At 38.3% G+C, this 13497-nt stretch overlaps 3 protein-coding genes across 6 annotated transcripts in view; 1 reads left to right on the forward strand and 2 right to left on the reverse strand.

The window, feature by feature from the left end:
• Nucleotides 1–4493, reverse strand: part of LOC107567791 (mitogen-activated protein kinase 1-like) — an 8030-nt gene extending 3537 nt beyond the window's left edge. The window contains exons 1-6 of the mRNA XM_016253549.1: nucleotides 4013–4493; nucleotides 2271–2453; nucleotides 1966–2155; nucleotides 1489–1605; nucleotides 1293–1407; nucleotides 99–230 (exon numbers count right to left, since the gene is read on the reverse strand). Coding sequence (XP_016109035.1) covers nucleotides 99–230; nucleotides 1293–1407; nucleotides 1489–1605; nucleotides 1966–2155; nucleotides 2271–2453; nucleotides 4013–4224 — 949 coding nt within the window. The 5' untranslated portion in view covers nucleotides 4225–4493. The remainder of the gene's footprint in view (nucleotides 1–98; nucleotides 231–1292; nucleotides 1408–1488; nucleotides 1606–1965; nucleotides 2156–2270; nucleotides 2454–4012) is intronic.
• Nucleotides 4494–5707: 1214 nt separating this feature from the next.
• LOC107567820 (ADP-ribose pyrophosphatase, mitochondrial) lies at nucleotides 5708–8510 on the forward strand. The gene is made up of 8 exons (XM_016253601.1): nucleotides 5708–5921; nucleotides 6122–6349; nucleotides 6589–6678; nucleotides 6771–6857; nucleotides 7034–7145; nucleotides 7283–7429; nucleotides 7967–8051; nucleotides 8160–8510. Exons 1-8 carry the CDS (start codon nucleotides 5830–5832, stop codon nucleotides 8303–8305), a joined length of 987 nt encoding a protein of 328 aa, XP_016109087.1. The 5' UTR covers nucleotides 5708–5829; the 3' UTR covers nucleotides 8306–8510.
• Nucleotides 8511–9629: 1119 nt separating this feature from the next.
• On the reverse strand, nucleotides 9630–13472 carry LOC107567834 (serine/threonine-protein phosphatase 4 catalytic subunit B-like). Of its 4 annotated transcripts, XM_016253611.1 has the most exons (10): nucleotides 13403–13472; nucleotides 12995–13138; nucleotides 12107–12408; nucleotides 11882–11933; nucleotides 11756–11806; nucleotides 11232–11333; nucleotides 10945–11118; nucleotides 10498–10624; nucleotides 10215–10404; nucleotides 9630–10091 (listed from the first exon to the last, which is right to left on the reverse strand). In XM_016253611.1, exons 3-10 carry the CDS (start codon nucleotides 12214–12216, stop codon nucleotides 9962–9964), a joined length of 936 nt encoding a protein of 311 aa, XP_016109097.1. In that variant the 5' UTR covers nucleotides 12217–12408; nucleotides 12995–13138; nucleotides 13403–13472; the 3' UTR covers nucleotides 9630–9961. The 4 variants fall into 4 exon arrangements, with proteins under 4 accessions (XP_016109097.1, XP_016109113.1, XP_016109105.1 ...); XM_016253627.1 differs by lacking the exon at nucleotides 12995–13138 and having other exon boundaries at nucleotides 13403–13458; XM_016253619.1 differs by lacking the exon at nucleotides 13403–13472 and having other exon boundaries at nucleotides 12107–12329; nucleotides 12995–13373.
• Nucleotides 13473–13497: the final 25 nt, after the last annotated feature.

The raw sequence follows: 13497 nt of genomic DNA on the forward strand, positions 1-13497 counted from the left end.
ACACACACACACACACACACACACACACGCACTTGAGACAGCTACTGCCAGACCCCTCTACATATAATTTCACTAAACATCCTAATGTGTACACTTACCTTTGTTGTCCGCTTTGGGGAACAGCTTGCTCCATGGGATTTTTGGTTTCTGGGGTAGAGACTGGAGATAGTTCCTGGCCTTCATGTTTATGATGCAGTTCAGATCATCTTGAGAGGGGGAGCCCAAAACACCTGGTTGATGGGGCAGGAAAATGATCATAAAATGAACAATGTGCTTGCATTCCCAAATGGGTCAAATAACAATAATACAGTGGTCCTCAACTGAAAACCATTGTTTCCATGGTCTACTTTGGTTTTTGGGAAAGCAGTCTTGATAGGTCACGGACAGCGGGGAAGAAAACAATGCTAATGGAAATAATAAAATGCAACTAACCTTTTCTTGTGCATAGTCAAGTTAAAAAAAGAAATACGACTATCGACTTTTCAAGGGAGTAGAAAATATTTCTGAATACACTTCAAAATCAGTGCATCCAATCAAAATTTACAGTATTTTGGCATAAAATCATTTAAAATTCATTTTTCTTGGTGGAATATTTATGCTAAGTAAAAGCTTTTACACAACAAACTATTCTGGTACTGTGCTGCGTTGCCACTAAATATAATAATAAAATTAACATAAGTTTTACAAAATACATAAAATTAATTAACAATGCGTAATAATGCCAAAAAGCAAAATATACAATTATACATGGTTTAAAATTGGGGTTGGTAAGTTTTGTTTCATTTTTTTATCCTTTTAAAAGAAGTCTCTTATGCTCACCAAGGCTGCCTTTAATTGATCCAAAAAAAAGTAAAAACAGTAATATTATGAGACATCATTACAATTTAAAATAATAATTTTCTTTTTGAATATAATGTAATTTATTCCTGTGATAGCAAAGCTGAATTTTCATCAGATATGATTCCAGTCTTCACTGTTACACGATCCTTCAGAAATCATATAATAATATCTATCTAACATGCTGATTTGGTACATTTATTATTATTATCAATTCGAAAACAGCTGCTTAATATGTTCCCGGAAACCAGGGAAGTGGCTGATGATGACACTGCACACTGTTCAGAAGCTGATAGTCAATAATCTGCAGAGTGTTTCCTGTCCTCACTGATACAGTGTGTCATTGAGTCATAACACAGCACTCTCCGTGCTTCAGTTACCGCAGAAAAAGAAACAAATGAACAGGAAGTCAGAAAATGGGGAAATTCCAATGAGCATTAAGCACTAGTTCTTACCCAAAATGTGGTTGAGCTGGTCCAGATAATGCTTTCCAGGAAAGATGGGTCTGTTGGACAACATCTCAGCTAGGATGCAACCCACAGACCAAATATCAATAGACTTGGTGTAGCCCTGAAAGATTAAGAGAGAGAATGTCAAAATTTGCATCAGGTTAATATGTTAAATGCTAACGACACAGACACATGGACATACTTTGGAGTTGAGCATGATCTCAGGAGCACGGTACCAGCGAGTAGCCACATACTCTGTGAGGAATCCGGTGTGGTCATGTTCTGGGTCGGCTATCCGTGCCAGCCCAAAGTCACAGATCTATGGGTGAGGAAATGTAATTATCCTCCATACAACCCTCCAACATGCCATTTTGCTTTAAAAAGCCCCTCACTTCTATATTTAGCTTCTCTATGATCACTGCCTTAAGATTAAACAAAGCACAAGAACTACATTACTAAATTTGGTCCTGCGTTCCTCAAAGTATCTGCACTGAAATAGATCACCTACAAAACGATTTCCATTTCACATTAGGTTTCATATTTACTTTTTAATGTCAGGTTATCTGTTTGAAGCTTCTATCACTGTCAGTGGTTTACTAAATGCTGCTTATTATATTAAGAACTAGAGTTTTATGTTTGGAGTTTTATTCTTCAGGAAAATCTGTGTGGCTTTTCTGACCTTGAGGTCACAGGTGGTGTTGATGAGAAGGTTCGAGGGCTTCAAGTCTCTGTGCAGCACATTGGCAGAGTGAATGTACTTCAGCCCTCGCAGGATCTGGTACAGAAAGTAGCAGATATGGTCGTTGCTGAGTTGCTGTGTCTTCAGCAATTTGTAAAGGTCGGTCTCCATCAGGTCCTGTACGATGTAGCTGAAATGCAGTTAAAGAACTACAGCACAACACTGTCCAAAATCTCCAAAATACAATGGTATTTGTAGGTATCAGCCTAGTGCATTGTGTGCTTGGAGTGCATGTTTAAGGATACACATCCCTCATATAATCAATGCGACGCGCTCTCAGGATGTCATTGATGCCGATGATGTTCTCATGACGGAACCGCAGGAGGATTTTGATCTCCCTCAGGGTGCGCTGGCAGTAGGTCTGGTGTTCAAACGGACTGATCTTCTTAATGGCCACTCGGATCTTATTCACATTATCAAAAGCTGAGCTGCAGGCGGCAGGGAAAGAGATGGTGGGATAAAAGACGTGTATAAATTGAACATATCGTAACCCTTAATACAATTTTTTTGTGAACAGAGGTGCTTAAACTTTAGAAAAATCCTGAACGTCAACCTAAGGCTATGATAAATATTATTCATATTTATATGAGACATGAATAAATTGTCAAAATCCCTGCTGTGTGTTTTAGCTAAAACCTTTAAATTAACTTTTTAATATATGATCAAATGTTGGTTTGCAGTTAGCAATAAACTAAATAAAATGGGTCCCAAAAAATGTAACACTTGGGTAAAACAGTTGCATCATGTTAGGCTCGGCATATGAAGTCTATAAATATTTATAAATAAATAATAGATAAACAAAATTAAATAAGATCATTCACTTGTCTTCCCACCAAGTTGCCCCAGTTTTAGGACATTATTTAATTATTTTAAAAACATACAAATGATTACTAAAATGGACATCAATTCAAAACACCAAAATAACATCAAATTTTGATAATTTAAATAGTTTTTGTATGCTTTTAATTGTTAGATAGGTTTAAGGAAATCTCCCAGATAGGACAGGCCAAAATCCCCATTTTACATATAAATGATGTGTTTAAAACTACTATGTGCACTGTACTTGTGGAAAATATCTAGTATCTGTTTCTTTATATATTTTTCTCACTATGCCGCTGTGTGATAGCCATACCCAAAGATATCCATAGAAGGCTTTTGTGTAGTATTACAGGGAGTTTGTTTACATCCTCCAGCAAAACTCGACAGTCATTTTGAGGATGGAGGACAGACCAACGCGCACAGCTATGAATTCTGCATCGTATATTTCTCCATCGTTTAACCAAAACTCATCAGCAGTTGAGTTGACAGCTCAAAAACGGTGTGAACTTATTTCTAGTAAAACCGCAGAAATGTTTGCTAAGCCATTACATCCACATTTGGCCGCATCGTAACCACGCCTGTTTGACGAGCTCAGAGTGAGATGTCAGATTGCTAGCGGTGGAGCCAACAGCACTGCACTAGCATGCAGTTTCACACTACAAACAACAAAACACTCCCAAAATCACAAATGACAAGTCACATTCAACATCTAAACGCATCGAGTGTTCTCGATAACATGTCTTCACGTGCAGCGAGACAGAGCAATTTCCTAACGTTCCTAACAGTTAACTTGCATGACGCCAAAAAACACTGTTTATGTAACTTAGGCAGCTCGCTATGCCTTCAAACACAGCCAGTGCTGAAGAAATGGGATTTAATCCAATGCCTTACTCGCAATCTATTGTTAGCCCTGAGATTCTAGGGAGGATATGGAAGGAAACTTGTTGAACGGAGAAAATGATTCGGTTGCTTTTGAAACGCCGTGTATATTTTATTTTCTGTCTATGAAAAGGGAATGCGGAATGGCACAGGCTTTCAGAGAATCAACACCCTTTTTCTTTACTACGAAGAGCGGATCAGTAACGTGACCAGCCCATCAATTCTCGCCCGATCCAACAATATCACCAACCAACGTGTGCGGCGGCAAAAACGAGCAGTTTCCGCTTACCAGACCATTCCATAGGCCCCCTCCCCGATGTAATGGAGATCGGTGTATCGGGGGCCAACGTCAAAATTCTGTCCCTTCACCGACTCCAGGCCGGGCTTGGATCCCGCCGCTCCATTAGCTCCCCCGGCCGCGACGGCTGCTCCAGCCCCGGCGGCGACGCTACTCGAGCCCGCGGTTCCGGCCGCCGCAGCGCTGCTGCCCGATTCCGCCATCGCTTCTGTCCGCGAATAAGTCGCCTTAGCGCAGTCTCTGGGGGAAGGGGGAGCCTCCTATTTGCCTTCAGGTCACAGACGGGGTAATTGGATCGCAAAAGCTGCCGTTATGCGGTGCGCTCTCCTGACAGTGGAAGAGGAGTCGGTCAAGGCCCCCCTGTGGATGCGAGCATCTAAACTGAGCGCGAGCGCGCACTTCTCCTGTGCAACAGTCGGGGCGCTCGACTCGAGTGGGTGCGCTGCATGCCTCCTCCCACGGCTACGGTAGGCCCTCCGGCGTGATTTACAGTTTGTGGTTGGAAAAAAAAGCGAAAGGGAGAAGAGACTATGCTGAAGTGTGAGATAAACACACGAACTCGGCATATTTTCCATCATCTGAACATTTACCACTGGAACAAAAACAGGCATCAAGTGGGTGCGCTGCATGCCTCCTCCCACGGCTACGGTAGGCCCTCCGGCGTGATTTACAGTTTGTGGTTGGAAAAAAAAAAGCGAAAGGGAGAAGAGACTATGCTGAAGTGTGAGATAAACACACGAACTCGGCATATTTTCCATCATCTGAACATTTACCACTGGAACAAAAACAGGCATCTTACACTCTCTCACAATTACATATATTTGACCTAAACGCACACACAGTCAAACCAAAATTTATTCAGACACCTTCAACATTTCTCACATTATCACAGTTTATTTACACAATTAGATAATACCAATTTAGGTCAACCAATTACCAAGCACTGCTTAATTTCGTTCAGTCTGTGGTGTAAAAAGGTTGCGTTAGCAATTACAGGACACAATTAGATAATACCAATTTAGGTCACCCAATTACCAAGCACTGCTTAATTTCGTTCAGTCTGTGGTGTAAAAAGGAAAGTGTTTTTTTTTACAGGAAAAAAAAACACTTAAGCAAAACATGGTCAGGTCAAAGTGTCTGAATCATTTCTGGTCCCACATTTTTATAAATTTTACTGGTAGTCCACTGTATGTAGAATTTTTGGGTATGTCACAGTTTACTATATGTTGCTATCCACACTTAAATGAACTATAGTGTCCTGCACCCACTAGTAAAAACATTACTCAAGTATCAAACATTATATCTGGTGTCTGAATATTTTTTGGTTTGAATAAGATAGATAGATAGATAGATAGATAAAATGAATGTAGTTATGTCAAATTAGGAAATTACTACAAAATCTACCAACTTTATAATAACAACAACAACAACAATAATAATAATAATAATATGATGGTTCTTATTATTATTCTTATTATTATTAGTTAAAGGTGAGGGATCGTGATATTTTATACTAATTTGATTTCAGACATAACCCTTCTTTAAACGCATTTGAATCTCATTTATAATTTGATGCATTTAAACAAACACATGTACACGGTCTCAAAAAGCATTAATTGTGCCCATTATATTGGGTCGACTACACTGTACGATGTCCCTTTTATAAATGTATAATCTGCTCGAGATTGACATGTACAGCAGAGCAGCCACAGCGAGGCGCATGAAGTGCGTCACCGAAGAGGCTGGGCTGCTCTCTCAGTTCCTGGTTACTGCAGCTCTGCTGGGTTTGGTTTATAGATTGTTTTGGAATGAAAGCAGTTTCCCGTTACTGGGTTGCATCGGTGCATGTAGCGCTTAGTCTTATTGGGCCTCCCTACACTGCTGGCACAAGTGGAGTCTGGTATGTAAATGAATGTAATAATTAATATTAATTTGAATTCTGAAGCTGTAGTTGTGACACAAGCTTGACCGGTGTGTAATCGGCTCTCTTTTTTGACTTGTGAGTTTTAAAATAAAAAACCCTCTCCGGTATGGAAATTATTTTTAAAGGTACATCAGCAACGTAAAGGTTAAAATTAATTTCGTTCAACCAATTTTCAGCAGGAAGAACGCCATTAGCCGCAGTCTCTTTTCATCAAAATCTGTCTACATGTCTCCTGCCGCGCACGTTAAGGCTCGCTGTCCGGTATATCCCGGCTCAGACACACGCCGCTTCCCTGTCCCAGATGACAAAGTAGACTGGGACACAGACTGGCCCCAGTACAGCCCTGTTAACTATACCGCCCCCACTGTACTGAAAAGGCCTGTTTGGGCTGACCCAGAGATTGGGTGAGTACAAAATAAATAAACAAATAATATAAAAAAAATTAAGAAATATATCATTTTATTCGTGTTTAATATATATTATTTTTATTTCTAAATTGCAGCCCTAAATATTAGACTGTAAATTTTATGATTTTGTTTAAAAAAAAAAAAAAAAGGTGTACCACAAGATAATTATAGTGATAATCATTTTCCTGATAATGTTTTGAAACATACGTATAAAAATCCATTTATGCTTTCTTTAGTGCATTTTCCCCACAGTTCAATTCTTTAGATGGATCTGTGGACAGGAGAAGCTATGGGGGCTCGTATCGTCTCCAGAATGGCAAACCACTGTGAGTCCAAATACTAGATCATCCAAAATATTAAAATTATTGTAATATTTACAATGCTTTCCTGCTTATTACTCACCGTAAATTATCCTCAGCAATCCACATGGAAGAACTGGGCTAGAGGGCCGAGGATTACTGGGAAGGTGGGGTCCAAACCACGCCGCTGATCCAATAGTTACCAGGTACTAAAATGTGTGTCGTAATAAATAGAAACCAATCTTTTACCTGTAATCTCTTTTTCGCATTTGACCGGTTTAACTGTTCCATGCATGCAAGGAATTTTGTATGTAATGTGGCAGGGTTCGCATGCTTCAAACATTCTTGAAAACTCATTCTGGTTTCCTGTGGCCTCATACAGGTGGAAAAGGGTCTCTACAGGACAGCGTGTCCACCACACTAACTCTCAACTACCTGTGTTGCAATTTGTGTCCATCAAGAGGTTGGACTGTGGCAAATGGGCCATCCCAGGGGTGAGTATGAACCTGGGGGCTTGTTTTACATTTTCCGAATGGTTATTTTGAGTGAGCAGCATCTGTGGGGTGAGGTTTTTAAAAATTAATTCTGCTAATATGTTCACAGATGGTTATAATAATTGTTTTGTGTTCAGGGAATGGTGGACCCTGGAGAGCGCATTTCTCAAACACTGCAGCGCGAGTTCTCAGAAGAGGCATTGAACTCTCTGCAGGCATCTCCAAGTGAGAGGGAAAAGATCCAAAAGCGAATCACTGAACTTTTCACCTCAGCAGGTCTTCAGGTGACACAATGCGATTACACTTCAATGATTTGGAATAATTATGATATTTAAATGGTTTTGAAAGAGGTCTCTTATGCTCACCAAGGCTGCATTTATTTGCTTAAAAATACAGAAAAACATTAATATTGTGAGAGATTATTACTATTTAAAATAACTGTTTTCTATTTTAATATATTTTATAATGCAATGTATTCTTGTGGTTCAACAGCCATTAGTCCAGTTTTGAGTGTCACATGATCAGAAATCATTCTAATATGCTAATTTGGTGCTCAAGACACTTCATGTTGTTGAAATAATTATTTTTTTCAGGATTCTTTTATGAATAGACACTTATCAACTTATTTGAAATATAATTTTTTTGTAACATCACAAATGTCTTTAAATGTTGCCATTACTGAATAAAAGCACTCATGAAAACGGATCATGCAGATTCCGGTTGCAATTACTGGATTTTACTTACAGTATTTTACCAAACAACGGTAAATGTGACTGTACCTTGCATTGCAGCACTATAACACAGCATCTTTTTTCCTATAGGTGTATAAAGGTTATGTAGATGATCCAAGAAACACAGATAATGCTTGGATGGAGACAGTTGCAGTCAATATCCATGATGAATCAGGTAAAAACAGTGTATTGATGAAACATAGAATAATATTAGGGATATGTTATTGACTGAGTAAAGAACATTGTTCTATCCCACATATTTAATTCAATTCTTTCTATCTAGGCAATAGTGTGAGTGAGCTTCCATTGCAAGCAGGCGATGATGCAGGTCAAGTGAGCTGGATTGATGTTGACTCCTCTCTGGCCCTTTATGCGAATCACTTGCATTTCCTAGAGACCGTTGCGAAGGAAAGAAATGCACACTGGTAACAGAAAATAATAAAAAATGCCTTTCTGCTTTAACATAAATGAAGGAAATCTTTGCATGTGTGTAATTTAAATGACACGTATGAAGATGTGTAGCTTGGATACATAATTTAGATGCAAACTAGGAAAATCAGTTCTGGTGCTGGCATATATTTATATGAAGCATGAACCATTTGCTACAACCCTGCCAACAATTGAATTCCAATAAACCAAAAGTTAACCTCAATTATCTGTACACTTTCTCAAACCCAGCAATTGGGCTGTTTTGACCCAGTGGTTAACCCAACCGCTGGGTCAAAACAGCCCAATTGCTGGGTTTGACCCTATTTTACCCAGCACTGGGTTGAATTTAACCCAGCATTTTTTAGAGTGTGTGCTCTCAGATGAGGGGCCAGAGTTGTTGATGAGGTAGAAAGATCTGTTTCAGAGATTTTCATCATGACTTCGGTTTTAAATGATTCTATGGTGACAAAATCAGCTTTGATCATGGCCTCTCTTGCCATCTGGTTAACTGTCGTTCATATGATGGGATCAGTCAAATGATTGTTGGTTGTAAGCTCCCATTTAAAAGATAGTTGATATAATCAAGAGTGAATAAACCTCCAGTAAGGAGATCACAGACTAGCACACTACATATTTGATCTTACCCCTTTTAGGGAATTCTTTTTGTGGTAGCAAATTAATATATTACTTGCTGAATAATTTCTTTAGAGCATAAATGTATGATTTGATGGACAAAACAGTTTAAATGCATTTTAAAACACTAAACTATAAGTTACATTATAAAACATTGTCCGATTTCTCCTCACACATCTTTGATCCATTTTAGTTGGCCACTCTGTAAGATCAGAAACAGAAAAAGGGTACTTCATAGCAAATATCTTACCTAGTCTAATCAAAAGGAATAATCTGCTTAATGTTGGCAATCAAACACCACAATCTTTTGGCCATTAAAATGTTTGTTTTTGTAATATAGCAACAGGTCAGAACCAAAACCGCCTCCAATTTATCCGCACATCAACTAGATCCCATTATTAAACCTGTAACCACTGAACTCAAAATAGTACAGTAACTTTAAGTATAGCCAGTTTTCAATGCCTTTAACTGAGCACCTAAAAGTTGACAAGTGTTATCTTTTGTGTATGATCTTGTCCATGATGCCAGTGATTTATTACTTACATCTTCACAGCCTTTGATGCAAGATCTCGTAAATTGTTTTAGCTTTGATTACAAACCTTTTTATCAGTGCTAAATGATTACAAATATGGAACACCGGCTATATAAATACAAGCAGCTGCATATTAAAAACTAACTGCAAGTTTGTGGATATGCTAATTTTTGTAGATTTATAAATACAAATATATAAACCCACACATTAGATTCTTATTGTTGGAAAAAACATCACCAGTTTGAAAATACAAAACTACCACATAATAAGGGAACGGTCAAAACAGGTTTAAATACATTTTACAAGATGTAAGAAATACATTTGTAATGAGGAAGGAATGTGAAGGCTAATGAGAAACAGGCAGTAAATGGTGTAACTGGTCCATTCACAGAAGTACTGAATGTTGTGCAGATAAAAGTTGGCCAGCGCAAAAAAACAAACCACACAGGTTGCTTCTGATGCTTCCAATTTTGCTCCCGGACTGAAAAAAGTCAAAGGAAGTAGTCAGCCACAGGTTTCTTAGAGGGGATTCCTCTGGTTTCCTGAGGTGCAGCTTCGAATATTATAAACTCCTTCTGGAGATGCTCATCAAGCTCCAAAATGGCTGCCACATTACCACACCTAGGAAATATTCCAAAAGAATTAAGTAATGCAAACCAGCACATTCAGATCTAACTAGTCACTGTTACACACAAGAGTCACTGGACCGCTATGAGATGGAAAGAAAGAGAGAAAGAAACACACCTATAACAGTAGTTTGGAGCAGACCACACTGTTAACACCGTCTCATTGAAATGCCACTTGTAGCCCTCCATCACCAGCTGATGAGCTCTGCAGATCATGCTGATATCATTGGCAGCATTAAACTGTGCCACCACATCACTACCAAACAGATATCCAGCTCCTCTGGGACTCACACCCCACCCTGTGGTGTCTAGAGACAAGAAAAGAGAGCAACCAATCTTAGGTATTAACAACATATTGAAGGCCTTTCCTTTATGTCGTATATTACATTAGCCTCTCGCACCTTCTGGGTCAGACCACAGTAGGTCACACATGGGTCCATCATGAGGAACTTCCTGTTTTCGGTCAATAGTCCTGATCTGATCCAGAGTTTGAATAGATGGAGAAAGGCCACCATGCACACAAAATATCTGAGGAGCAAAAATAGCATGATACTTTGATTCAGCATTAAATGTATCAAAAGACAATAAGAGTTTTACATTCATACAACATTGTATTTCAAATAAATATTGTTCCTTTAACTAATATTCAAAGAAGAGGAAAACTGTATCAAAGTTTTCACAAAAAAATATTAAGCAGCTGTCTTCATTGATTAATGTTTCTTGTGAACCAAATCAGAAGGATCATGCGACACTGAAGACTGGAGTAATGGCTGCTAAATAAGAAAGATTACATTATTAAATATATTAAAATAGAAAGTGGAAAGATACAGAATTATAAGAGGACCTACCTTGCCATCAACAATAGCAGAGAGGGACAGGTAGTCAAAGATCTCTGTGCAGTACCTCCAGACTGTAACAGAGCCGTATTTTCTAAGACACTCGTCATAAAAGCCATACACTTGTGTGATCTGCCTTGACTCGTGATTCCCTCTGATCAGCGTTATTCGGTCAGGGTATCGCACCTGAAAACATAAATATAAAGGACTGTGAATAAGGGCAGACTACAGAGTGTGCAAAGCTTTAACATACACACATTACAAAGCAAGCAAGATTAAGTTCAGGACAGATACTGCACCTTTAATGCTAGCAGCAACAGGAAAGTCTCCACACTATAAAACCCTCTGTCCACAAAGTCTCCCATGAAGAGGTAGTTTGTCTCTGGAACTTCACCCCCCACCTGAAGACCCAGAGGACAATGATAAGAGTCAAACAACACAGCACAAAGAACTGCTTTTAGAAACTTCCACCAGTCCATACACGTTTGAAAGTAGAAGTATTGTCAAAGTCGAAGTCTGCTTTATTGTCAATTCTTCCACATGTACAGCGCATACATACAGAGAATTGAAATTGCGTTACTCTCAGACCCTTGGTGCATACAGATAACATTTACAGTAGAACATAAATTACAGATAAATACAGATTAAATATAAAATACAACTATAAAAATATACAAATAAGGACATGTAAAAAAGATAAATAAAGCAGCACATGGCAGATAGAGTGCAAACCAGTGAAATAAACAAACATATATATGCATATATAATGATTGTAGTGCAGTGTAAATTTAACAAATGCCATATTGCATTCTCAAACACTTACCCTAAATAGCTCCTTTAAATCATAAAACTGCCCATGTATATCTCCACAGACCTACAAATTAAATAAATAAATAAATAGTGAGTTGATTTCACAATTGCATAATCCTGTGTATACAGAAATACTCACCGTGACGGGAGAATCTACCCTCTGAACATTACTCTCTTCCACCAGAATCTCCCTATTAAGCAAAACCATGAAACTTACAGCATTAATTTAAAACAAGCAACTATATAATAATATACAACTAAGCACCAGTGACTTAGATGCACATGGGTTGCGCATAGCGGAGTAAAACTAATAAGTACAACAAATGCATAATGGTATCGTGTCTCTTGAGCACCTAAGCACTACCTCGCTTTGGCACACAGCGCCTTGACTTCATTTTCCTTGATAAGTTCACAGCGTCCGAGTTGCTCGATCTGTCTGTCCAAGTCAATGATGTCGCCCATCATGACACACATGCATACACACTCACAGAAATACCCCTCAATGTGAGGCTGATAAAAACCCTGACCCTCCACTGGCTCTCCAGTCCTCTGTTAGTCTCACAGAGACCACGAGCACACTCAGCCTCCTGAGCAATTAAGAGACTGAGGTTGTGCACAATCACACACACCGAGATGATCCCAAACGATGCCAAGATGAGAAAATGCCTGAAAAACAGAGATAAGAAAAGAATCATGACAAATGTCAAACAATCATATGCATGCTTGAAACTCACTTGAGACAAATGTGCCAAGTGAGTCTTTTAGTGTTTCAGTAAGTTTAATAATAATTTAACTCTCTAAAACAACAACAACAGCAATAATAATAATAATTTATATTAATATATTGTTTCAATTTAAATACTTCTATGAAAATATGTAAATTTCCCCCCCTTTATTAGTTAGAAGTTGTTACATTCATTCTTTTATTAAATTCGAATTTCGATGGTATTTTAAATATCATTACTAAAAACAATACAACAAATTAAACTCTTTTAATTCTTCACTTTCTTGGACGCAACTTAGCCATTAATTTGGACGGCTTCTTTGCATTTTAGTTTTCAGTCGAGGATCTTACAATTTTATTGCAAAAAATAGAACTGCAAAGAGCCTGGTTTACAAAAATAGTGCAGGGACAAAGCGGATAGCGTGAATGCTGTGCCGTGTTTGTTGAAGCTTTCTGCCAAAGTACTACGATTACAATAAGAATTGCAGTTCACACGTTGAAATGTCCGTTTGAATAAATAATAAATACCTTGGGCTTTGGCTTAAATTAGTTTAGGCATCCGTTGTTTCTTTAGTAAGATGGTAAATTGGGAAAGCGGCGTCTGCAAGTGTGAGCATCACATCAACAAGCAAACTGTTCGGCTCTTCAAAATAAAGGTGCCGATCACCTGTTCTACTTGACAGCATATATTCATTGCTCTTAATAATGACATACATTCAACTCGTAAAATAAAAATGGGTGAGTGGGAAAAATCTTGATCTGACAGAAAAGGTTAAGATTGTTAAACTCTCTATCATGATGCAATTTTTTAACAGTATAAACCTTAAATGTGGGATATATAGATAGATATCAGGCGTGATGTGACCCTTAGTTCAAGTTAATCACATTTAAGATGACACTATAACCAACGTTAATTAAAATTAAACCAAGAAAGACCTGTTTGTTCTTGTGGTGTTGTTAGTATTTTGAAATCGAATGTCGTTTGAAAAAGCGCTTTTTCCTGTTTCAGAATGTATGACGACGCGGGCTGT

The sequence above is a fragment of the Sinocyclocheilus grahami genome, unplaced genomic scaffold (assembly GCF_001515645.1).
Source record: "Sinocyclocheilus grahami isolate Dianchi unplaced genomic scaffold, SAMN03320097.WGS_v1.1 scaffold27.1, whole genome shotgun sequence".
NCBI classification, from domain to species: Eukaryota; Metazoa; Chordata; class Actinopteri; order Cypriniformes; family Cyprinidae; genus Sinocyclocheilus; species Sinocyclocheilus grahami.